The following is a 24707-nucleotide window of genomic DNA, read 5'->3' as shown; positions in this document are numbered from 1 at the left end:
TGGTATTATCCAAAGTCTTTAAGAAAGCACATGTCAGGTGCCCCTAGCCCTTTGTTCCTTCAGGAGATTCTAAAAAGTGTTGAATTTGGGTTTGGGGGCTTTGGATTTTTTAGATTGTTCATATATTTAGTTTTGTTTGAATCATTTTGTTCACTACCTTTATCCCTCTCTCAACTTTGCCAGTTTACAGTCAATTTTAATTGTGCCTAAGAGGTCCTCTAAACAAGATGTGGAAAGGCATAGGAGTCATGCTAACAGAATCTGTATTAGGTTAATAAAGGACACTGCCAGGGAGAAGAAACAGTTCTGAGATCCTTTAGTCTTATTTTTATATTCTACAATCTGGTTTTGTTAAAATCAGAGGCAGTTTCAGGCAAAATGAGTCAAGGCCACTCACAAATGACCCTGGAAATCCGTCATCTCTCTGGCGCATCTGTCTCCCCCTGCAGAGTCCTGCTCCGCAGGCCCATATACGTGTAAGAATATTCATCCATCTCACTTCGTCGTTGAGCTGCCCATGCAGTTTAAGGCAGAAATGTCATTTTGATCAATTTTGATGACTCAGCTAAGTTCCTTTTTTATATATCATGGGCAAATACCTCAAGATTCTGCTAATACATAAACACTAAAAACTGAAAACTATAAATAAGGAGAGAGCATTCATTAAAGCAAAAATCATATCCCACCCAAATAATTTCCCTTCTTGGGGGAAATGAATTGGAATGTTCAGATTTATACATGTTTGTCTCTTAGGGCAGCTTACCCAGTTAAAACGTATTGAGTTTGAAGTAGGCATCTTGAGGTCTATTCTTCTTTCTCTTCACTTGTAAAAGTGCAGCTAATGATGTGGTGAACTCTGCCCAGCAGAGAAGGGAAAGGAGGGAATTGAGTCGTTTCTGGAGCCCACATTTATACCTGCCATATACCACTTATCCTGTGGTGAAAGGACAATATAGTAAGAATTCTCCCCATGTATCCCATTTTTTAAGATAGGCATGCTGCTTTTTTTTTTTTTTATGTTATTTAACATTTTCAAAGATCAACCTTTAGGAGAGACAGACTTGGCAGCTCCCCCCAGATCACGATGTGCTGTGGAGCTACCCCAGTGTGTCTCCTTGGCAGCTGGGGCACAGCACAGTGTTATGTAAATGAGTGGTTTATTTTTCTGTGTCTAATATGGAACATGTGACATTTGTCTGTGTGCATTCATGTCCAATCCCAGAAATGCTTGACATTCTTTGGTTATTTGTTGACATCAAATTAAGTTTCTGGACATACAAAAACATTTGTTTGAAGTGACAGTCTTTTACATGTGAACCTTGGTACTTTTTAAGGTCACAGACTGAGTTTGAAAGTAGGGTCTGAGTATGCAGAATAGAGAACTTCTCTGATAAATCTATCAAATATACCTGATTCTTAGACTACAGAAGCTCTTGGGACAGGAAGAATTGTTTTTCATTTCTACTAGAACATATGGCTTTTAAGGACATTATATCACATGGGATTTAAAAAGAGTTACCTTAAAATCATTATAATCTGAATTTTAAAAGGGCTTTTGTACTATTTATATGATTTTCCAAACTCAGGGATGACTTTTCATTAAGTTAACCTACCCAGAAGTTTTAATTATTGTGTATCTCTCTGCTCTTATTGGATAGCAACAGATAAAATATTTATGTTTATTATAATATTTTCTGCCTTTTTATATCATACAAAGTACAAATTGATTTTGGAATATGTAGAAGTGAGAACAAAAATTTACTTCTGTAGTAGTAAGGTTTTTTTAACCTTCAAAGGCTTTGTAATGTGCTACAAAAACATCATAACATTTCAATTATAAATGAATGAGTCCACAAACTCATCATAACATTTCAATTATAAAGAATTACATATTACAAATTTGGAGTTTCTTTTCCTAGACTCTAAAATCCTGACACTGCATAATCTTTCACGTAAAAATAAGAATAACCAGTATATGCCTTGTAATTTCCAGAAATGCATCTGTGAATGAAGTACATCCTAAGACAAATTGGATATTTAGAAACAATGACATTTGAAGACTTCTTAAATTATTCTTAGAGGAAGCATCCCCTAAAAGGAGTAATTTTTACAATGTATAACTCTTCAGAAACAAAAGCAGAATTTTGAGAGTGTTCTCATTTTATCTGTTTTTTTTTTATCCTGTATAGTAGTTTTCATAAGTGGAAGCCAGATTTCCTAAAGTAAAAGGTTTTGGTGTTTTTTGTTTGTTTTGTTTGTTTGTTTGCCTTCTTACAGCTGGGGAAAATTCTGCGAAGCCCTTTTATGAAGTTTGTGGCACACGCTGCTTCTTTCATCATCTTCCTGTGCCTGCTTGTGTTCAATGCCTCAGACAGATTCGAAGGAATCACCACGTTGCCAAATATCACTGTTATTGACTATCCCAAACAGATCTTCAGGGTGAAAACCACCCAGTTCACATGGACTGAAATGCTAATTATGGTCTGGGTTCTTGGTAAGCCTTTTATTTCAAGTATTCTAATTTCTACCAAAATAACATCCATATAATTATTGCCATGTTCTATTTAAAATGCTGTGGTACGCTATATGGTGACAACATCCCCACTGTAAGATAAGCAGAATAGCAAATACTGGAATAACGTGGCAGCTTGATAATGCTGAAAGGTATCCCTTAACACTAAACAAAAGTTTTATGAGTAACATAAGCTTAATTATAAATATACCATGTTTCAGAAATCCGACTTCAATTACTGAATAAAATGCCATTTTTATATATACACTACCAACTGTAAAATAGATAGCTAGTGGGAAGCAGCCGCATAGCACAGGGAGATCAGCTCAGTGCTTTGTGACCACCTAGAGGGGTGGGATAGGGAGGGTGGGAGGGAGGGAGACACAAGGGGGAAGAGATATGGGAACATATGTATATGTATAACTGATTCACTTTGTTATAAAGCAGAAACTAACACACCATTGTAAAGCAATTATACTCCAATAAAGACGTTAAAAAATAAATTAAAAAAAATAAAATGTGACTCATTGTGATGATCAAATATTTAATTGAAATAGTTCTGAAATAACCTAGTGGCTATTAACTGATGATTAAAGAACATTTATTGCTTCCATTTCAGAGGTTTTTTTTAAGGAGAGTTTCCATTTTCAGAATGTTTGTTACTTCACCTCACAATAGCTCATTTTGAATAGCTATGTTAAAGTAAACATTTTAAGCAATATGAGAAAAAAATAAAGATTGGAACCAGTTTATCTATTGATCACTAATCCAAAGTCATTTTTGGATATTCTATTTCACACAGAATGTTTCTTATTATCTTCTCAGTTCCCAAATTAATGGGTTGGTTCTCCTCCTAATTCACTCCTGTGGCCTTAACCTGGGTCAATTATTTTATAAATTTTATTTTGAGCCACTACATGTCTTTTTTTTTTTTTTTTAGCCGTACGCGGGCCTCTCACTGTTGTGGCCTCTCCCGTTGCGGAGCACAGGCTCCGGACGCGCAGGCTCAGGGGCCATGGCTGACGGGCCTAGCCGCTCCGCGGCATGTGGGATCTTCCCGGACAGGGGCACGAACCCGTGTCCCCTGCATCGGCAGGCGGACTCTCAACCACTGCGCCACCAGGGAAGCCCCACTACATGTCTTTTAAAAGCGCTACAATATTTTTCCCTTACATAGTCAGGACAAGTTGTTAAACTGGCATATTTTGTCCTCTTCTCCCAGAAGGACATTTTCTGCTTTCAGTCTCTTCATAATGTCCTAGGGCCTCCTGCTTAAGGGTTTCTTCTTCTTCCAATGACATTCCTTACCTTCTCAGCATGAAGCTGAAATGAGGAGAGAGGGTAGGGGAATAAGGTAAGTGTTCCTGGATGACTGGAAAACTGTTCTTGTTAAAAGCGTAGGGCTTCCCTGGTGGCGCAGTGGTTGGGAGTACACCTGCCGATGCAGGGGACACGGGTTCGTGCCTTGGTCCGGGAAGATCCCACATGCCACGGAGCGGCTGGACCCGTGAGCCATGGCCGCTGAGCCTGCGCGTCCGGAGCCTGTGCTCCGCAACGGGAGAGGCCACAGCAGTGAGAGGCCCGCGTACCGCAAAAAAAAAAAAAGTGTAGAGTAGGGTTTTCAATTAGGGGCTTATTTCTCTAATAATTACCATGATTTGATAATTAACCATTGTCATTTTATAAAGATGAATTTGCTCCTCTCCTCCAAGTGTTTCATGGGCCAAAATCATTTGATGTGAAGAACCTTCCTTGCTTATTTCCTTCCCTCCCTCCTGCCCTACCCTCATAAGAGTAGCACCATTTCTGGTGCCACATGTAGAATTATGTTTCACCAAAATCTAACTTGATGGAGTGAATCATTCCTTTGGTCGAAGCTGCTTCTTTCACTTAACTCTGCCCAGCACCTCCCTTCCCGAACTGTAGTCCATCAGTGCTCTACAGTGCCCAGTGGCATGCTTTACACTGGGGCATTTTATAGGTGGGGACAGATGGTGGGCGAAATAGTAGCTTCCCTATCCAAGCAGTAAACTCTTGTCTGTAATCTGTGCATCTTGTGACAGGAATGATGTGGTCTGAGTGTAAGGAGCTCTGGCTGGAAGGACCCAGGGAATACATTTTGCAGTTGTGGAATGTCCTAGACTTTGGGATGCTCTCCATCTTCATTGCTGCTTTCACAGCCAGATTCCTGGCTTTCCTTCAGGCGACAAAAGCACAACACTATGTGGACAGTTATGTCCAAGAGAGCGACCTCAGTGAAGTTACACTTCCACCAGAGATACAGTATTTCACTTATGGTAAGTTATCAGCTGCAGAGTCCTCTTTTGTCTCATCAAATTAGTTTACTTCTCTGTGCTTCAGTTTTCACATCTATAAAAAGGAGGTATTGCAAGGTGGGAGAAAATTACCTTTAAGCCTAACATCATGATTATGCTTATATATTCTTAGGACATGAAATTGTCTTTAATTGGGGGGAAAATAGCTTGCTAAATTGTTTGATGTGGAAGATGAGAGCCTGGGTTAGAGAAGATAAAATAATAAAAGGTGCTAAACTGCTGTAGAGGGAAGTGAACAAAAATTCAGCAGAGGCAGGAAATAGGAGCTAAAGTGACAGTGAGAATGTAAGCTTTGCAGAACCAGCAGAAATGCTGGGAAGGATGTTGTGCTCCTATGACCGACATGGGATGGAGAAGCCAGGCTTCTGTAGATCATGAGAGCAGGAGACCCCAGTGACATCAGATGTGCATGGTTACCGATGCCTTCCTTGCCCACTGCAAACCCATATTAAGCAATGTTAGCTTCCCTTCCCTTGAGGCGAAATTGGGAAGCCGCAATTAGCAAATTTTCATATAGTTGCAAAATCTTAAACCTGGAAAAGATTTTAGCAGTCATTGTCTAACCCTCATTTTACAGATAAGGAAACTCAGGCACAGAGTTTAAATGTGTTCTGATTGTAAGGAATAACTCTTTATAAGTACACTGTGATACGTACCAGCAGCGTGTTAACATTATTGAAGAAGGCTGAGTGCATGCTCTAAAATGAAGGTGCACGTTTTACACATTGTGAAATTTAAACACATTACCTCTTATTGTCAGCAAGCAAAGATTTTTATATACTAAGGGTCAAATGAGCAAGTGATTACCACTTATAATTAAGGAAATAGCTTAGATTGTATTTGTGTGTAACATATATCTTGACTATTTCAGTACCTTCTTATTTAAATTTACTTGTGTGTGTCTAATGACTGTCATCGGGAGGAATGGAAATTTGTGAATTTAGGCTTCACTCTTTACTGTGACTTTGATCAAGTTTTTAACCTTTCTAAGTCTTGGTTTCTGCATCTTTGAGAAGAGAATAATAACCTCAGATCCATAGAGTCATTGAAAGCACAGTGTCTGGTACATATTAAACATTCAATAAATGTTCATTTTTGTTGTTGTTGGAAATGTCTGCAGTGCACCATCCTTCTGGGAGTGACCCAGTTCTCACAGAATTAACCACATAGTGTTTTGCTGATCTTTCAGGGAAATGAGTACCCAGTAGTCTGCTGTGAACTTACTAAAATAACCTTGAAAGGGGTGTTGGGGGTCCTCATTCAGAATCTGTTGCCAAGATTTTTGCACCTCAGTAGCATTTTATACTTTCCAGGAACCAGCTGTGTTGCTCAGACATCACATTGACAGCACCATTGTGATTCAGTGACATTCTCACTTCTTATAATATGACATTTTACTTGCATAAACTGTTAGATGACCTAGTTTTCCCATGAACTAGGGAAAAGAAGATTTGTGCCAACTGAGCCTATAGGATGATAAAATAGCCGGTCAATAAATCTGGTAACCGAGGGGACAAATCAGTCAGGTCAGTTGTTTTGTCATCCTGGACACAGTCTGTATCTAATGAAGCGTTTTCACCTCTTTTTTCATCTCTTGTACTATATTCTGCTTCTGCTCAATGTGAAGTCAGCTTTGTATCTTTATAATAGCGTTTCCTCCATTAAAAGAAACCATATGAATGTAGAATTCATATGTTTCTGGTTTAACCTGAAAAATAGTGCCTGGACAGTTCATTAAATGTAGAGTAGTTTCAATTGAGATAATAACCACCTACCTACAAGGTAGATCCTATTTAAGGTATTCCACGTAGTTAGCAATGAATAGAAAGTTCCGTCTTTAATCTTTGTCTCTCTTTTCTTGCAGCCAGAGATAAATGGCTCCCTTCTGACCCTCAGATCATATCTGAAGGTCTCTATGCCATAGCTGTCGTGCTCAGCTTTTCTCGGATCGCCTACATCCTCCCTGCGAATGAGAGCTTCGGCCCCTTACAGATCTCTCTTGGAAGGACTGTGAAGGACATATTTAAGTTCATGGTCCTCTTTATTATGGTGTTTCTTGCTTTTATGATTGGCATGTTCATACTCTATTCTTACTACCTTGGGGCTAAAGTAAATGCTGCTTTTACCACGTAAGTAAAACATTTTACAAAAAAAGGTAGGATGAAGGGAAATTCTAACAAGTCTAGATGAAGCAAAAAAATTTTTTTCACTGATTGTCATAAAGATGTTTTTAAGAGCAGGAAAATAATCCATTAAACATAGTTAGTGCCTCAAATAACAAATGTTAGCGAGTATGTGGAGAAAAGGGAGCCCTTGTACACTGTTGGTGGGAATGCAAATTGGTGCTGCCACTGTGGAAAACAGTATGGAAGTTTCTCAAAAAACTAAAGATAGAACTATCATATGATCCAGCAATGCCATTCCTGGGTATATATAAGAAAAAAAAAACAACACGAATTCAAAAAGAGACATGCACCCCAGTGTTCATAGCAGCGTTATTTACAATTGCCAGGATATAGAAACAAACTTAAGTGTTCATCAACAGAGGAATGGATAAAGAAGATGTGGATAGACTTGTGGAGTGCGCTAATTGAAATAAGTCAGAGAAAGACAAACCATGTGCTATCACTTATATGTGGAATCTAAAAAATACAACAAACTAGTGAATATAACAAAAAGGGAACAGACTCAGAGATGTAGAGAACAAACTAGTGGTTACCAGTGGGGCCGTGTAATAATCGGGGGGGGGGCTAGGAGGCATACACTATGGGGTGTAACATAGGCTCAAGGATGTACTGTACAGCACAGGGAACATAGCCAACATTTCGTCACAACTGTAAATGGAATATAACCTTTAAAAATCGTGAATCACTGTGTTGTACACCTGAAACTTATGTAATATCGTACATCAGCTATACCGAAAAAAGAAAAAAAGGAAAGGGATGGAGAAAACCTAAGAAAACAAAAAACAGAAACAGTGCTTGTGTGAGATTACATTGCTCCAAAGGCTCATCTCTTTGAGTTTAGTGAATGTTTGATCACAGAGTGGATCAAAACTCAGGGAAATTCTAGATAAAACTAGCTATTTTAAGAGAATTGGGTAGCAAATTTTTAATACTGGATATCTCTTACATTATGTATGACATTAAATTTAGTTTCATCATTTTGTAGCCATTACTATTATTTCAAAAAGAAGCATTGGCTTTTCTTTTTTTTTTTTTTTTTGACTGCAGTGGGGCTTCATTGCTGCGTGCGGGCTTTCTCTAGTTGCAGCGAGTGGGGACTACTCCTCGTTGTGGTGTGTGGGCTTCTCACTGCGGTGGCTTCTCTTGCTGTGGAGCATGGGCTCTAGGTGCGTGGGCTTCAGTAGTTGCAGCATGCAGGCTCAGTAGTTGTGGCACGAGAGCCCGAGAGCACAGGCTCAGTAGTTGTGGCGTTCGGGCTTAGTTGCTCCGTGGCATGTGGGATCTTCCTGGGCCAGGGATCAAACCCGTGTCCCCTGCATTGGCAGGTGAATTCTTAACCACTGCACCACAAAGGAAGTCCTGGAGCATTGGCTTTTATGTTAATGTATCATTATTCAGTACAGGGAGTTGAAGAAGAAGAAATTATAACTAAACATTGTACCGTCCACTATACAGTAGTACCACTTCCTTCCTTTGATCATACTGACCTCTGCACTGGAGGCCTACCTTCCGCATGAAGTCTTCCTTGAATGAGCTTTTTTAGTGATTGTCCCTTTAAGTTCCTTCAGCATGGAGAAGTCCACATTGCCAGATCCTCTGTCACCCATTGCTGTTTAGCGGTCAGGGAGGCGGGCCCTCCGTCTGTACTGTGGTCCTTCCAGGTGAGGAGATCAGAAGGTCCTCCGTGCCGCCGTTTGTACCCTCTGTGCCCTGTAATGCCACAGCTGAAAACAAACTAGACCTTCAGTAAGTTCCCTGTGGACTAAAGTAGAATATCCAGCCCTTCCAGGCATCTAAATTGTTTTGAAATGAATTTTTCCAAGTAGTTAATATAGAGCAGATCGTAGGGGTGAAAGAGAACTGAAACTCACTTTATTGATGAAAAAAAAAAATTCTGTTTGAACCCAGGGGGGAAGGACAGAGAGATCCTGCACACAGTAGTACCCCTTTGACCTCTGTGAGAACTCATCTTATCTACTACATTTCGTCACTGCTTTGTGTGAGGACCTGGCAACACGATATGGTGCAAAGACCATAGGCTGGAAAATCAGGCAGACCTGGCTGTGAATGCAACGTCTGCTCTTTTCTAGCTGTGGTCTTTGGTTAAGTATCTTAACATTTCTCAGTATTAGTTTCTTGTTTTCAAAATAAGTATTGTAGGGGCTTCCCTGGTGGTCCAGTGGTTAAGATTCTGTGCTTCCACTGCAGGGGGTACGGGTTCAATCCCTGATCGGGGAACTAAGATTCCTCCATGCCCCGTGGTGAGGCCAAAAAAAAAAAAGCACAATAAGGTTTGAATCAGGTCATTGTAAGGATATGGAAGGTAATTTATGTAAAGCCTCTTGCCCGTAGTAGGAGCTTAGGAACTGCCGGTGTCCTCTCCTTTTCCCTCCCCCCCTCTCCCCACACGTGTGGATTCTCATGAATCTATATTCCCAGCGTTAGAGGTGGGAAGGTTTGCAAAGGAAGAGGAGGGAGTGGGGACACTTTGTGATGCTGTTAAATTCACGGCAGGAACAAAGAGGCTAATAGTCTTTCTTATTCTTCCTTTGGCATCTGTGCTATAACATCACATCATCAGATGTTTCATAATCGAGAGTAACTCTACAGGAACAGGAACCTTTCTATTGAACCCTCTATCCTCTATAGAACCCTCTATAGAAATTGTGTCTAGCACAATTTCTATAACGTAATAGGTGCTCCTTCAATACTTGTTGAATGATTGAATTAAACTAGTACTAAAACCTGCAAATCTATAAAATTGTTGTTTAGCATCTGTTGTAACAAACCAAAAAAAGTACTATTTCCTTGAAAAAAAAAAGGGCTTACTTTGGAACCCTCCTTTTTTACTGGAATTCTACATGTGTAACTGTTTAAGGATTATTCTCATGGTTCACAGATCAGTGACTACCACTCGGTTGTATGACAAAACCAGCCAAATTCAGTCGGCATAGTTCATTTAAGGGATACAAGTAGGTAATTAGTCTGGGGAGGGCTTAAGTGCTAACTGCTGTGATGGAAGAATCAGGAAGTAGACTATATAAATGAAGGGAAAAGAATAGGAATCTTTAATTCCGTTGCCTTCTCTTCACTTCCACTTAAGTAAAACTTTTAGGTAGGTAATATATTCTTGTGGTGAAAAATACATGTAGAGCAGTATCTACAGTGAAGAGCCTGTCCCCTTCCTCAGCCTTGGACACCAGTCTCTTAGGTTCTCCTTAGGTACAGAGGCAATGGTTTCTTTTGGTTACTTTCAGAGATGGTTTTTGCATAAACAAGAATATAAGAGTTTGTATACCCCTCTTTGTTGTTAAAACAGTAGACTATTTCACACTTGTTACATCTCATTTTTTCTCTTATATATCTTGGATATCATTTTATATAAACACATAAAGCCAGGTAGGTCTCATTTTTTTCCCAGTGGCTGCATAGCAATCCATTTATAGATGTACCAGAATTATTTACCCACTCTTCTATTGATAGATATTCTGTTAGTTTTCATTCTTCCCTGCTGCCATGCTGCAAGGAATACGTTTGTACATACTCTTTTTTGAAGTGGGTATATAATTTTAATCCTAATCTTGTTCTACTCCAGAAAACCCGACTTAAATTCCTAAACCACCTACAAAGTCAAACCCCAAACTTCCATCCTTCTAGGAAAAAGGAATGGGTATTGGGGCATGACTTCAACTTTCACCTGCCAAGCTCGGAAAATTTTCACTTGATGATAACTTAAAGAAAAACTAGGTATCGGCACCATTTAATCACCAGTTCCTAAAAACCTGAGAGAAAATTTTCTATTAAATATTATAACAAAATTGTTATGATCGGGGTATTATGATGATAGTTTAATACAATAGCATTTTACGTCTGTGCAGTATTCAGACCTTAACTTGTTTTTACTTTTGACTTTTTCATACTGAAAACTGTTTATTTATTTACTTTGTACCTTATTCTTTCAACAGTGTAGAAGAAAGTTTCAAGACTTTGTTTTGGTCAATATTTGGGTTGTCTGAAGTGACTTCCGTTGTGCTCAAATATGATCACAAATTCATAGAGAATATTGGATACGTTCTTTATGGAATATACAATGTAACTATGGTGGTTGTTTTACTCAACATGCTCATTGCTATGATTAATAGCTCCTATCAAGAAATTGAGGTAAATCTGCTTCCTACCCACTGTGTCTGTCCTTGCCATTTCGTTCTAATAGCACACTGTGTCTGCTTTTGTGCCCTGTGCTGGAGCTCCTGATCTCGTCAACAAAGAGGCTTAGACCAAAGCAGGGCCTTTCTCTGTGTTTTCCATCTGGATAGGTGGTAATACACCTTCTAGTATATTCTAGGAGCACAGCAGGGTCCTCATGAATTTACCATCACTCTGCCTTCTCTCAGGGTATATTGCTGAATTAGTGTCTAGAAGAAGTATTGGCCATAGGGAAATTATTCTCTCCTATTTTGGCCAGCCAACCATCTGAAAGATCCCAGTAGAGGAATTACTAGGTGCCTGGTAAACTTTGATGATGTTCTTTATCTAGTCAGAATTTTTAGTATTCTAGAAATCACTTTATTTTTGCTTGGGATTGGGCTCGATTTGGTGCCTTTCTTCATCACTGTATATATATTTTCTTATGTACTCCAGTTTAGTGTGCTGTATCTCTTTAGTGCTTTACTGTTTGTTAAGTCCATCGAGTCTTTCTATCTGTGTTTTAGAAACACATAAAATAGTGTTCTCAAAGCAGAAGTTAGGTCCTCCAGAGTTGAAAACTGGTACTCTGAACACCTGCTTGGGTGTAGCAATGGCAGACTGGGCAGTGTGAAATGACTGAGCCAACTTCTTCCAATCATGGACGGGCTCCGTTTCTTCTCTCCATTCTTCCTACCAGATAGAATGTTTATGCCCACCACCAGGGGCAGCACTGAGGATAAAAGGAGATTAAGACAGACACAGGCCACTGGGGGCCTTATGTGACATTTGAGTACATATGGCAGACACATAAACTCCAAAGTGCAATTCATCTGAATGCTGCTGTCTTTTTCCTTTGCCCTTTATGATATGCTGTGTCTACAGCCTGGCTTGGATGGGTGTAGATGAGGAGGGGAACGGAGAACTATTGTTGAATACACAGAATTGGAGGGGGTGGGGAGGGAGGGAGGAATTAATCTTTTCATCCTTCCTCGACCCTGAATTTTTCTTGTGCTTATGCTTTGTTTTTTAGATAGGGGACAGGAAATTCTGGTTAAATTTCAGTGGGTACAGACAGAGGCATATGGAAGAGAAAAAAATTTTAAATATCATGAAAATGATATTACTTAGATATTATATAGCCCAATAGAGATAATATGCAGATAAATGTATATATGCCACTTTTGTATTTCAAAAGCATAATGTATGTTCATTGTTAAGATCCTACTGAAATCAATTACTAGACTTTTTAGTTTTTAAAATCAGTTGTTATATTTTTTCTGTTTTTGTGACACAGGATGACAGTGACGTAGAATGGAAGTTTGCTCGCTCAAAACTTTGGTTATCGTATTTTGATGATGGAAAAACATTACCTCCACCCTTCAGTCTGGTTCCTAGTCCAAAGTCATTTGTTTATTTCATCATGCGGATCATTAACTTTTCCAGATGCAGAAGGAGAAGGCTACAGAAGGATATAGAAATGGGAATGGGTAACTCAAAGTCCAGGGTAGGTATCAAAAGCTTTCTGAGACCTGAAGATAAATGTTTTGTCTTTCTCCTTGTCTTTTGACGTTTGTTCAATAATTTTTATGTGTGAACTTAGAAGATGTTGAAAGTAACCGTCCATTCCATAGTCTTTCATAGACTAATACTTAATGTCTTCATAATATATCAAGAAGTCACTTAGTCTATGCCTTGTTTTTGGTCAGAATTTCATGTAAACTACCAAATTAGAAACAACCAAACAAAAAACTTCTTTAACTTGTTAAAAGTAAACAGAAAAGTTATTGCTAGAAAACACTTTGTTTTTTTGTGTGTGTTCCATGCTTCTCAATTGTTATTCTGAAATTAAATAGTTCTATCCTCATATTTTTCTCTTGGTTGTATATATAGTTCACCACCAACATATTATTCTTATTTGTAGAAACCCTTTATTGGGCTAAATAATCGTTTTTCCTTTAATATCATAAACTTGATACAGACTTAAGAGCACCCCCAAATATTAACCATAAATGTTCCCTTTTATAAATAATCAAGAATGGTTTGTTCTTGAGTCACACTGATTGAGTCAAAGTATTTTAACAAAGATGAGTTCCATGCTAGCTCTTTAGTATCAGGAATCAGGAACTTAATTTGCAGAGGTAGAATTGGTATAGGAGACAGAAGGATATTGGCAGAACCTCAAATAATAGGGAGTGAAGCAGACAGGAGCAAAATTAAAATATAATTTTGCCTAAAAGTTGTGAAAATGGAGCCCACGATATAGCAATGTTACCTCCACGAAGTACATATTTTTTCTCAGTTGATGCTGGGGAAAAAGACAGGATTAGTGCGATTTAATTTCTCACTTTTTAAAAGAGATGTGCATTTCCAAGATTTGTAATACTCTACATTTTACTCTTTAAGAAGGTAGCCTTTTAAACCTTCTTTGTTTGACCTGAATATGGGCTCTTAAGGCTCTTAAGACAGTGATTGGCTACGATTTCAAATAATATCTCACTGTATACTGTGAGAAGCAGCATAATGTAAGGAAGAGAGCCTTGGCATTAGACCTGGGTTTCAATTCTGGCTTAAGGCTTATTAGAAAGTAACATGGATAAATCACTTCATTACCCTAAGCCATAGTTGTCTCACCTGAAAGAGAGAAAACTTCACAGGGTTATTGTGAGGAGGATACGAGAGGCACAAAATTCCAGCCTCAACAAATATCAGTGCCCTTCCTCATTCACAGTTTACAAAGTGCTCTGCCGTACATTTGAACCTCATGCAACGCTGTGAGGTAGGTATTATTATTCCCATTTTATAGATAAGACCACTGAAGCCATTAAAACAACTCACCTATGCAAGGTCACAAGAGCTAGCCAGTGTGGGGGTAGTCGTGGAATTGGTGTTTTCCGGCCTCAGAGGTCTAACTCCTTCTGCTGCACCTGGCTGCCTCCTGCCCACCTGGCTGCTCCTGCCCAGAGCAGCTGTGGCTCTGGCTTGGTTACTGCCCCACCTCCTCCCCACGGGCTGTGCCTTTAGCTGCAGCTTAGCTGGCGTCTTAAAGGGGTTGGGTTCTAATTGCCATCCTGGGCAGCTCCTGCTACTGCTGAGATGGACTTTGTTTGGAAGGCAGTTTGTTTCTCTGGGGATTGATTATTATTCTCTGAGGCTTTATTATTTAAAAGGGAAGCTGTTCAAGCATGGGAACTCACAGCTCCAGCACTTCACACCCTCAAGTTTTCTTTCTGTAGGCAAATGATTTCACTGACATTTGACTTCATTCCTGATACTGTCATAATGTAGAAGGGGAGAAACACTAACAGGTTGAGAGGAGCACATTCAAGTTGGCTGTGGCTACCTAGACCCCTGTTATAAAACAAAAACAAAAAAACCCAGCTTGCTCACAGGGATGTGAGGGGGGCAGCTGTGTTCTGTTTAGGGTGTCCTCTCCTGCCTGTATTGCAACAGCGGCAGGAAGAATAGCTTTCTTCAGAGACGTTGCTGGAAACAGAAGAAGGTTGAGCACTGATCTTTCAGGAGCCATGCTGCTTGGCTTCCTAGTCTGCCCATATCTGGTTAAAAACTGCCATTTGGGGACTTCCCTGGTGGTCCAGTGGCTAAGACTCCGCGCTTCCACTGCAGGGGGCACAGGTTTGATCCCTGGTCAGGGAACTAAGATCCCGCATGTGTGGCCAAAAAAAAAAAAAACCTCCTTTTTTTTTTCTCTTTGCGGTACGCAGGCCTCTCACTGTTGTGGCCTCTTTCGTTGCGGAGCACAGGCTCCGGACGTGCAAGCTCAGCCGCTCCGCGGCATGTGGGATCTTCCTGGACCGGGGCACGAACCCGTGTCCCCTGCATCAGCAGGCGGACTTTCAACCACTGCGCCACCAGGGAAGCCCTGCTGTTTTGATTTTATTTCTTAAATTGTTCATGAGCTGTTTTTATCTCTTTAATCTTATTAATCTTTATAGATACTCTCTGTCTCCTGAATTTAGTAAACATTTGGAGAAATTATGTTTCTGCTTTTCTTGTTTAGAGGACAGGAAGGAACCTCAAGAAATCAATCTAACGTTTACCTCTAACCTCAGTCAACAGTCAGAGACTGACCTCTAGTGGCAAATAGGAAAATTAACTTTGTTAGCTGAGGTTTTCTCCTGCCACAATCGAAAGAGGACAAAACCGGGAGGATCCTTACCTATAAGTGCCACTTCCTTCCCTTCTAGTGTCCCACCGCTTCCTAAGTTATGATGGTGGGAAGACAGGTGGTGGAGTGAATACATTTTCTTGGATAAAGGGCCCTGCCTTTGAATCACACTGTATAGGTAGCAGCTTATCTGTGAATAAGATGCAGGCCCCGTTCACATACGTGAAGGGTAGACAGTAACGACAGTCTCCTCTTGCTTTCTGTTCTTACCCACTCAAAAGTTAAACCTTAAAAAGAAAGAGAAAAGAAAAAAAGCCAAAATACCTTAGTCCAGTTCTCTCCAAAGTGTTGAACCTGGCACAGTGTACTTCCAAGATACTTAGGAAGACGTTTTGTTTTGGCTCATGTTTTAGGATTACAAAATACCAAATGATACCCTATACCCTCTGAACTTGTAGTGTGTATCTGTTCAAGTGTAGGAGAGGAACACAGGCTCAGGAGCAGATAGAGTTGCTTCTGTGCAATTTCTCCTTCTAGATGCCATGAAGACATTTTGATAAAGTGTACAAGGACCCCAGGAACAATTATGTTTAACACGAGACAACTTTTAAAAATATTTTTTCAGTTAAACAGTTCTATTACAGTACATCTGTCCAACATTTTGATAAATGTGATCGTGTTGCTTACATTAATTTTTGCCTTTGGAAATATATGAAGTCATTCATAAAACTCAGCTTCCACAAAATGTCCCTCGGAAATGTTGACTCCAGAAAATTTATTAGGGAGAATAAAGTAGATTATATTTATGATTTCCAAATAAATGTATTCTAATTTACTAGGCTAATTGTATTTTTTCCTAGTTAAACCTCTTCACTCAGTCTAACTCAAGAGTTTTTGAATCACACAGTTTTAACAGCATTCTCAATCCGCCAACACGTTATCAGGTAAGCATTCATTAGACATATCTCTTTATCTGTATGTAGTTCCATATATGTCTCTGTGTTCATGTGTGTGTGTGTGCATATGTGTGTGTGTGTGTGTGAGAAAAGTGAGTAGAATTATATTCTTCTGTTCTTCAGATGTGCTGTGAGGGTAGAACAGAACAGAGAAAATGGTATGTTAGAGGGCGCTTTAGAAATCAGAGTCCAAGTTCTTCCTCTTCTTCTCCTTCTTCTTCTTCTTGCTGTTGTTTTGTTTATTTGTTTGTTTGACTGAGGAAGAAGAGTTCCTTTGTGATATTGAAAGCAAAGTGTTGCCACAATTTCCGAAGATCACTTTCATACACCTTGAGCTGAGAAAGCAGTGGGAGATGTGGTATATTAGGAAAGTAATGTTCTCACAGTACAAAAAAACCTGGTACATTTTGCCAGATAATCTGTTGTTCAAATGGAATCTTAGGCTATACTGTTGCATCAGTACTGCTTTAAAATACCTGTTTCCCTTTGATCTTGGATGTGACATTTCAACACTATTTTCCAACTCAGAAGAGGGTATAGTCCTTCCCATCTGGTTGATCACTTTGACTACCAAATCTTTAGATTTCTGTTGAGTACAAGATCACAAGAATGAGGATCAAAGAATTTATAATGAATGGTAATGTCAATTAATGGGTGTACTCCTGTTCATATGATTTTCTTGGAAGCAGCACATTCTGCAAAATTGCTTAGCACACTGACTGTCAAAGCCTTACTTTGTAATGGTTACGTTATGTTCCATTATATGGTTGTATTTAATTGATCAGCCTTCTATTGATGGAAATAGAGGATATTGCCAATATTTAGCTATTACAAGCAATACAAGTAAGTAACCTTCTATACATGGTATTTGAAACGTGCAAGCCTATAGAATTGTCTGGTTAAAGTATATGTGCATTTTAATTTTTTAGCTGTTATCAAACTGATTTTCATGGAGCTTGTACCAATTTATGTTCTTTTTTTTAACATCTTTATTGGAGTATAACTGCTTTACAATGGTGTGTTAGTTTCTGCTGTATAACAAAGAAAATCGGCTATATGTATATATATATCCCCATATCCCCTCCCTCTTGCATCTCCCTCCCACCCTCCCTATCCCACCCCTCTAGGCGGTCACAAAGCATCGAGCTGATCTCCCTGTGCTATGTGGCTGCTTCCCACTAGCTATCTATTTTACATTTGGTAGTGTATATATGTCAAGGCTACTCTCTCACTTCACCCCATCTTACCCTTCCCCCTCCCCGTGTCCTCAAGCCCCTTCTCTACATTTGCATCTTTATTCCTGTCCTGCCCCTAGAACCACTTTTAGAACCGTTTTTTTTTTAAGATTCCATATATATGTGTTAGCATACGGTATTTGTTTTTCTCTTTCTGACTTACTTCACTCTGTATGACAGACTCTAGGTCCATCCACCTCACTACAAATAACTCATTTTCATTTCTTTTATGGCTCAGTAATATTCCATTGTATATGTGTGCCACATCTTCTTTATCCATTCATCTGTCGATGGACACTTAGGTTGCTCCCATGTCCTGGCTATTGTAAATAGAGTTGCAATGAACGTTGTGGTACATGACTCTTTTTGAATTACAGTTTTCTCAGGGTATATGCCCAGTAGTGGAATTGCTGGGTCATATGGTACTTCTACTTTTAGATTTTTAAGGAACCTCCGTACTGTTCTCCATATTAGCTGTATCAATTTACATTCCCACCAACAGTGCAAGAGGGTTCCCTTTTCTCCACACCCTCTCCAGCATTTATTGTTTGTAGATTTTTTTGATGATGGCCATTCTGACTGCTGTGAGGTGATACCTCATTGTAGTTTTGATTTGCATTTCTCTAATAATCAGTGATGTTGATCATCCTTTCATATGTTTGTTGGCAATCTGTATATCTTCTTTGGAGAAATGTCTATTTAGGTCTTCTGCCCATTTTTGGATTGGGTTGTGTGTTTTTTTGATATTGAGCTGCTTGTAAATTTTGGAGATCAGACCTTTGTCAGTTGATTCATTTGCAAATATTTTCTCCCATTCTGAGGGTTGTCTTTTGGTCTTGTTTATGGTTTCCTTTGCTGTGCAAAAGCTTTTAAGTTTCATTAGGTCCCATTTGTTTATTTTTGTTATTTCCATTTCTCTAGGAGGTGGGTCAAAAAGGATGTTGCTGTGATTTATGTCAAAGAGTGTTCTTACTATGTTTTCCTCTAAGAGTTTTATAGTGTCTGGTCTTACATTTAGGTCTTTAATCCATTTTGAGTTTATTTTTGTGTATGGTGTTAGGGAGTGTTCTAATTTCATTGTTTTACATGTAGCTGTCCAGTTTTCCCAGCACTTACTGAAGAGGCTGTCTTTTCTCCATTGTATATTCTTGCCTCCTTTATCAAAGATAAGGTGACCATATGTTTGTGGGTTTATCTCTGGGCTTTCTATCCTGTTCCATTGATCTATATTTCTGTTTTTGTGCCAGTACCATACTGGCTTGATTACTGTAGCTTTGTAGTATAGTCTGAAGTCAGGGAGCCTGATTCCTCCACCTCCATTTTTCTTTCTCAAGATTGCTTTGGCTATTTAAGTTCTTTTGTATTTCCATACAAATTGTGAATTTTTTTCTTCTAGTTCTGTGAAAAATGCCATTGGTAGTTTGATAGGGATTGCATTAAATCTGTAGATTGCTTTGGGTAGTATAGTCATTTTCACACTGTCGATTCTTCTAATCCAAGAACATAGTATATCTCTCCATCTGTTTGTATCATCTTTAATTTCTTTCATCAGTGTCTTATAGTTTTCTGCATATAGGTCTTTTGTCTCCTTAGGTAGGTTTATTCCTAGGTATTTTATTCTTTGTGTTGCAGTGGTAAATGGGAGTGTTTCCTTAATTTCTCTTTCAGATTTTTTATCATTAGTGTATAGGAATGCAAGATATTTCTGTGCATTAATTTTGTATCCTGCTACTTTATCAATTTCATCGATTAGCTCTAGTAGTTTTCTGATAGCATCTTCTTTTTTTAAAACATCTTTATTGGAGTATAGTTGCTTTACAATGGTGTGTTAGTTTCTGCTTTATAACAAAGTGAATCAGCTATACATATACATATATCCCCATATCTCCTCCCTCTTGCGTCTCCCTCCCACCCTCCCTATCCCACCCCTCTAGGTGTTCACAAAGCACCGAGCTGATCTCCCTGTGCCTTGTGGCTACTTCCCACTAGCTATCTATTTTACATTTGATAGTACCACTCTCTCACTTAGTCCCAGCTTACCCTTCCCCCTCCTCATGTCCTCAGATCCATTCTTAGATTCCATATATATGTGTTAGCATACGATATTTGTTTTTCTTTTTCTGACTTACTTCACTCTGTATGACAGACTCTAGGTCCATCCACCTCACTACATATAACTCACTTTCGTTTCTTTTTATGGCTGAGTAATATTCCATTGTATATATATATGTGCCACATCTTCTTTATCCATTCATCTGACGCTGGGCACTTAGGTTGCTCCCATGTCCTGGCTATTGTAAATAGAGCTGCAATGAACATTGTGGTACAAGACTCATTTATTTATTTAATTAATTACTTATGGCTGTGTTGGGTCTTTGCTGCTGCGCGCAGGCTTTCTCTAGTTGCGGTGAGCAGGGGCTATTCTTCGTTGCGGTGTGCAGGCTTCTCATTGTTATGGCTTCTCTTGTTGCGGAGCATGGTCTCTAGGCGCACAGGCTTCAGTAGTTGTGGCACGTGGGCTCAGTAGTTGTGGATTGCAGGCTCTAGAGCTCAGGCTCACTAGTTGTGGCAAGCGGGCTGAGTTGCTCCGTGGCATGTGGGATCTTCCTGGGCCAGGGCTCGAACCCATGTCCCTTGCATTGGCAGGCAGATTCTTAACCACTGTGCCACCAGGGAAGCCCACATGACTCTTTGAATTATGGTTTTCTCTGGGTATATGCCCAGTAGTGGGATTGCTGGCTTGTATGATAGTTCTATTTTTAGTTTTTTAAGGAAACTCCATACTGTTTTCCATAGTGGCTATATCAATTTACATTCCCACCAACAGTGCAAGAGGGTTCCCTTTTCTCCACACCCTCTCCAGCATTTGTTGATTTTAGATTTTTTGATGCTGGCCATTCTGACTGGTGTGAGGTGATACCTCATTATAGTTTTGATTTGCATTTCTCTAATAATTAGTGATGTTGAGCATCCTTTCATGTGTTTGTTGGCAATCTGTATATCTTCTTTGGAGAAATGTCTATTTAGGTCTTCTGCCCATTTTTGGATTAGGTTGTTTGTTTTTTTGATATTGGGCTGCGTGAGCTGCTTGTAAGTTTTGGAGATTAATCCTTTGTCAATTGCTTCATTTGCAAATGTTTTCTTCCATCCTGAGGGTTGTCTTTTGGTCTTGTTTATGGTTTCCTATGCTGTGCAAAAGCTTTTAAGTTTCATTAGGTCCCATGTGTTTATTTTTGTTCTTATTTCCATTTCTCTAGGAGGTGGGTCAAAAAGGATCTTGCTCTGATTTATGTCAAAGAGTGTTCTGCCTATGTTTTCCTCTAAGACTGATAGCATCTTTAGGACTCTCTATGTATAGTATCATGTCATCTGCAAACAGTGACAGCTTTACTTCTTCTTTTCCTCTCTGATTGCTGTTGCTAAAACTTCCAAAACTATATTGGATAATAGTGATGAGAGTGGGCATCCTTGTTCCTGATTTTAGAGGAAAGGTTTTCAGTTTTTCACTATTGAGAATGATGTTGGCTGTGGGTTTGTCATATATGGCCTTTATTATGTTGAGGTAGGTTCCCTCTATCCTACTTTCTGGAGAGTTTTTATCATAAATGGGTGTTGAATTTTGTCAAAAGCTTTTTCTGTATCTATTGAGATGATCATATGGTTTTTCTCCTTCAATTTGTTAATATGGTGTATCACATTGATTGATTTGCATATATTAAAGAATCCTTGCATTCCTGGGATAAACCCCACTTGATGTATATGATCCTTTTCATGTGCTGTTGAATTCTGTTTTCTAGTATTTTGTTGAGGATTTTTGCATCTGTGTTCATCAGTGATATTGGTCTGTAGTTTTCTTTTGTTGTGACATCTTTGTCTGGTTTTGGTATCAGGATGATGGTGGCCTCATAGAATGAGTTTGGGAGTGTTCCTCCCTCTATATTTTGGAAGAGTTTGAGAAGGATAGGTGTTAGCTCTTCTCTAAATGTTTGATAGAATTTGCCTGTGAAGCCATCTGGTCATGGGCCTTTGTTTGTTGGAAGATTTTTAATCACAGTTTCAATTTCAATGCTTGTGATTGGTCTGTTTGTATTTTCTGTTTCTTCCTAGTTCAGTCTCAGAAGGTGGTGCTTTTCTAAGAATGTGTCCATTTCTTCCAGGTTGCACATTTTATTGGAATATAGTTGCTTGTAGTAATCCCTTATGATTCTTTGTATTTCTGCAGGGTCAGCTGTTACTTCTTTTTCATTTCTAATTCTGTTGATTTGAGTCTTCTCCCCTTTTTTCTTAATGAGTCTGGATAGTGGTTTATCTTCTCAAAGAACCAGCTTTTAGTTTTATTCATCTTTGCTATTGTTTCCTTCGTTTCTTTTTCATTTATTTCTGATCTGATCTTTATAATTTCTTTCCTTCTGCTAACTTTGGGGGTTTTTTTTTTGTTCTTGTTTCTCTAATAGCTTTAGGTATAAGGTTAAGTTGTTTATTTGAGATGTTTCTTGTTTCCTGAGGTAGGATTGTATTGCTATAAACTTCCCTCTTAGAACTGCTTTTGCTGCATCCCATAGGTTTTGGGTCATGGTGTTTTCATTGTCATTTGTTTCTAGGTATTTTTTTATTTCCTCTTTGATTTCTTCAGTGATCTCTTGGTTATTTAGTAGTGTACTGTTTAACCTCCATGTGTTTGTATTTTTTACAGTCTTTTTTCCTGTGACTGATATCTAGTGTCATAGCATTGTGGTCGGAAAAGATACTTTTTACAATGTCAATTCTCTTAAGTTTACCAAGGCCTGATTTTTGACCCAAGATATGATCTGTCCTGGAGAATGTTCCATGAGCACTTGAGAAGAATGTGTATTCTGTTGTTTTTGGATGGAATGTCCTATATATATCAATTAAGTCCATCTTGTTTAATATGTCATTTAAAGCTTGTGTTTCCTTATTTATTTTCAGTTTGGATGATCTGTCCATTGGTGAAAGTGAGGTGTTAAAGTCCCCTGATATTATTGTGTTACTGTCAATTTCCCCTTTTATGGCTGTTAGCATTTGCCTTATGTATTGAGGTGCTCCTATGTTGGATGCATAAATATTTACAATTGTTATATCGTCTTCTTGGATTGATCCCTTGATCATTATGTAGTGTCCATCTTTGTCTCTTTTAATAGTCTTTATTTTAAAGTCTATTTTGTCTGATATGAGAATTGCTACTCCAGCTTTCTTTTGATTTCCATTTGCATGGAATATCTTTTTCCATCCTCTCACTTTCAGTCTGTATGTGTCTTTACATCTGAAGTGGGTCTCTTGTAGACAGCATATATATGGGTCTTGTTTTTGTATCCATTCAGCCAGTCTGTGTCTTTTGGTGGGAGCATTTAACCCATTTACCTTTAAGGTAATTATCGACATGTATGTTCCTATTCCCATTTTCTTAATTGTTTTGGGTTTGTTATTGTAGGTCTTTTCCTTCTCTTGTGTTTCCTGCCTAGAGAAGTTCCTTTAGCATTTGTTGTAAAGCTGGCTTGGTGGTGCCAATTTCTCTTAACTTTTGCTTGTCTGTAAAGGTTTTAATTTCTCCATCAAATCTGAATGAGATCCTTGCTGGGAAGAGTAATCTTTCATCACTTTAAATATGTCCTGCCACTCCCTTCTGGCTTGCAGAGTTTCTGCTGAAAGATCAGCTGTTAACCTTATGGGGATTCCCTTGTATGTTATTTGTCACTTTTCCCTTGCTGCTTTTAGTATTTTTTCTTTGTATTTAATTTTTGATAGTTTGATTAATATTGCCTTGGTGTGTTTCTCCTTGGATTTATCCTCTATGGGACTCTCTGTGCTTCCTGGACTTGATTGACTATTTCATTTCCCATGTTAGGGAAGTTTTCAACTATAATCTCTTCAAATATTTTCTTAGACCCTTTCTTTTTCTCTTCTTCTGGGACCCCTATAATTCAAGTGTTGGTACCTTTAATGTTGTCCCAGAGGTCTCTGAGACTGTCCTCAATTCTTTTCACTCTTTTTTCTTTATCATGATCTGCGGTAGTTATTTCCACTATTTTATCTTCCAGGTCTCTTATCCGTTCTTCGCCTCAGTTATTCTGCTATTGATTCCTTCTAGAGTATTTTTAATTTCATATATTGTGTTGTTCATCATTGTATTTCTCTTTAGTTCTTCTACATCCTTATTAAGCATTTCTTGTATTTTCTCCATTCTATTTACAAGATTTTGGATCATCTTTACTATCATTACTCTGAATTGTTTTTCAGGTAGACTGCCTATTTCCTCTTCATTTATTTGGTCTGGTGGGTTTTTACCTTGCTCCTTCATCTGCTGCATATTTCTCTGTCTTTCCATTTTGCTTAACTTACTGTGTTTGGGGTCTCCTTTTCACAGGCTGCAGGTTCATAGTTCCCATTGTTTTTGGTATCTGCCCCCAGTGGCTAAGGTTGGTTCAGTGGCTTGTCTAGGCTTCCTGGTGGAGGGGACTGGTGCCTGTGTTCTTGTGGGTGGGGCTGGATCTTGCGTTTCTGGTGGGCAGATCCACGTCCGGTGGTGTGTTTTGGGGTGTCTGTGAACTTAGTATTAATTTAGGGAGCCCCTCTGCTAATGGGTGGTGTTGTGTTCCTGTCCTGCTAGTTGTTTGGCATGGGGCATCCAGCACTGGAGTTTGCTGGCTCTTCAGTGGAGCTGGGTCTTAGTGTTGAGATGGAGGTCTCTTTATAGAGCTCTCGCCAGTTGATCTTACATGGGGCTGGGAGGTCTCTGGTGGTCCAATGTCCTGAATTTGGCTCTTCCACCTTAGAGGCTCAGGCCTGACACCAGGCCAGAGCACCAAGACCCTCGTGATGTCTGTTTTCCTTCCTGCTACTTTCCTTCTCCTTCTCCCTTAGAATCCTCTCACCAGCAAAGCTGCTTGGTTTTCTCTGCCAGCCACAAAGAAGCTGTCTTTAACTCTGTCCAAGGTTGGGTGGAAGTACTTGAGTGGTCCTAGACGACCAGGTCAGGTTTATTATCCTTCCCCTACATGGTAGCAGTTTCTCATGAGTAAACAGTTCTCTATTGATAGTGTGCCTTTTATCATTCTCTTGGGTCTTCAAATGATTGTAACAATTTTCCCGTTTTATACTAGACTGAATGGACTATGAGTCACTTTCCTTTTCACACATGTTCAACTCTTTT

The 24707-nt window shown here is 39.1% G+C and overlaps 1 protein-coding gene across 1 annotated transcript in view; it reads left to right on the top strand.

Moving 5' to 3' along the window:
• TRPC3 (transient receptor potential cation channel subfamily C member 3) overlaps window positions 1-24707 on the top strand; it is an 80680-nt gene that overhangs the window by 37619 nt on the left and 18354 nt on the right. The window contains exons 5-10 of the mRNA XM_060147426.1: window positions 2278-2494; window positions 4576-4809; window positions 6713-6977; window positions 11000-11195; window positions 12517-12726; window positions 16209-16292. Of these exons, the coding sequence (XP_060003409.1) occupies window positions 2278-2494; window positions 4576-4809; window positions 6713-6977; window positions 11000-11195; window positions 12517-12726; window positions 16209-16292 (1206 nt within the window). The remainder of the gene's footprint in view (window positions 1-2277; window positions 2495-4575; window positions 4810-6712; window positions 6978-10999; window positions 11196-12516; window positions 12727-16208; window positions 16293-24707) is intronic.

This window comes from Lagenorhynchus albirostris, chromosome 4, assembly GCF_949774975.1.
Source record: "Lagenorhynchus albirostris chromosome 4, mLagAlb1.1, whole genome shotgun sequence".
NCBI lineage: Eukaryota > Metazoa > Chordata > Mammalia > Artiodactyla > Delphinidae > Lagenorhynchus > Lagenorhynchus albirostris.
Note: the sequence above shows the minus strand (reverse complement) of the source record. Positions and strands in the feature narration are given on the sequence as shown.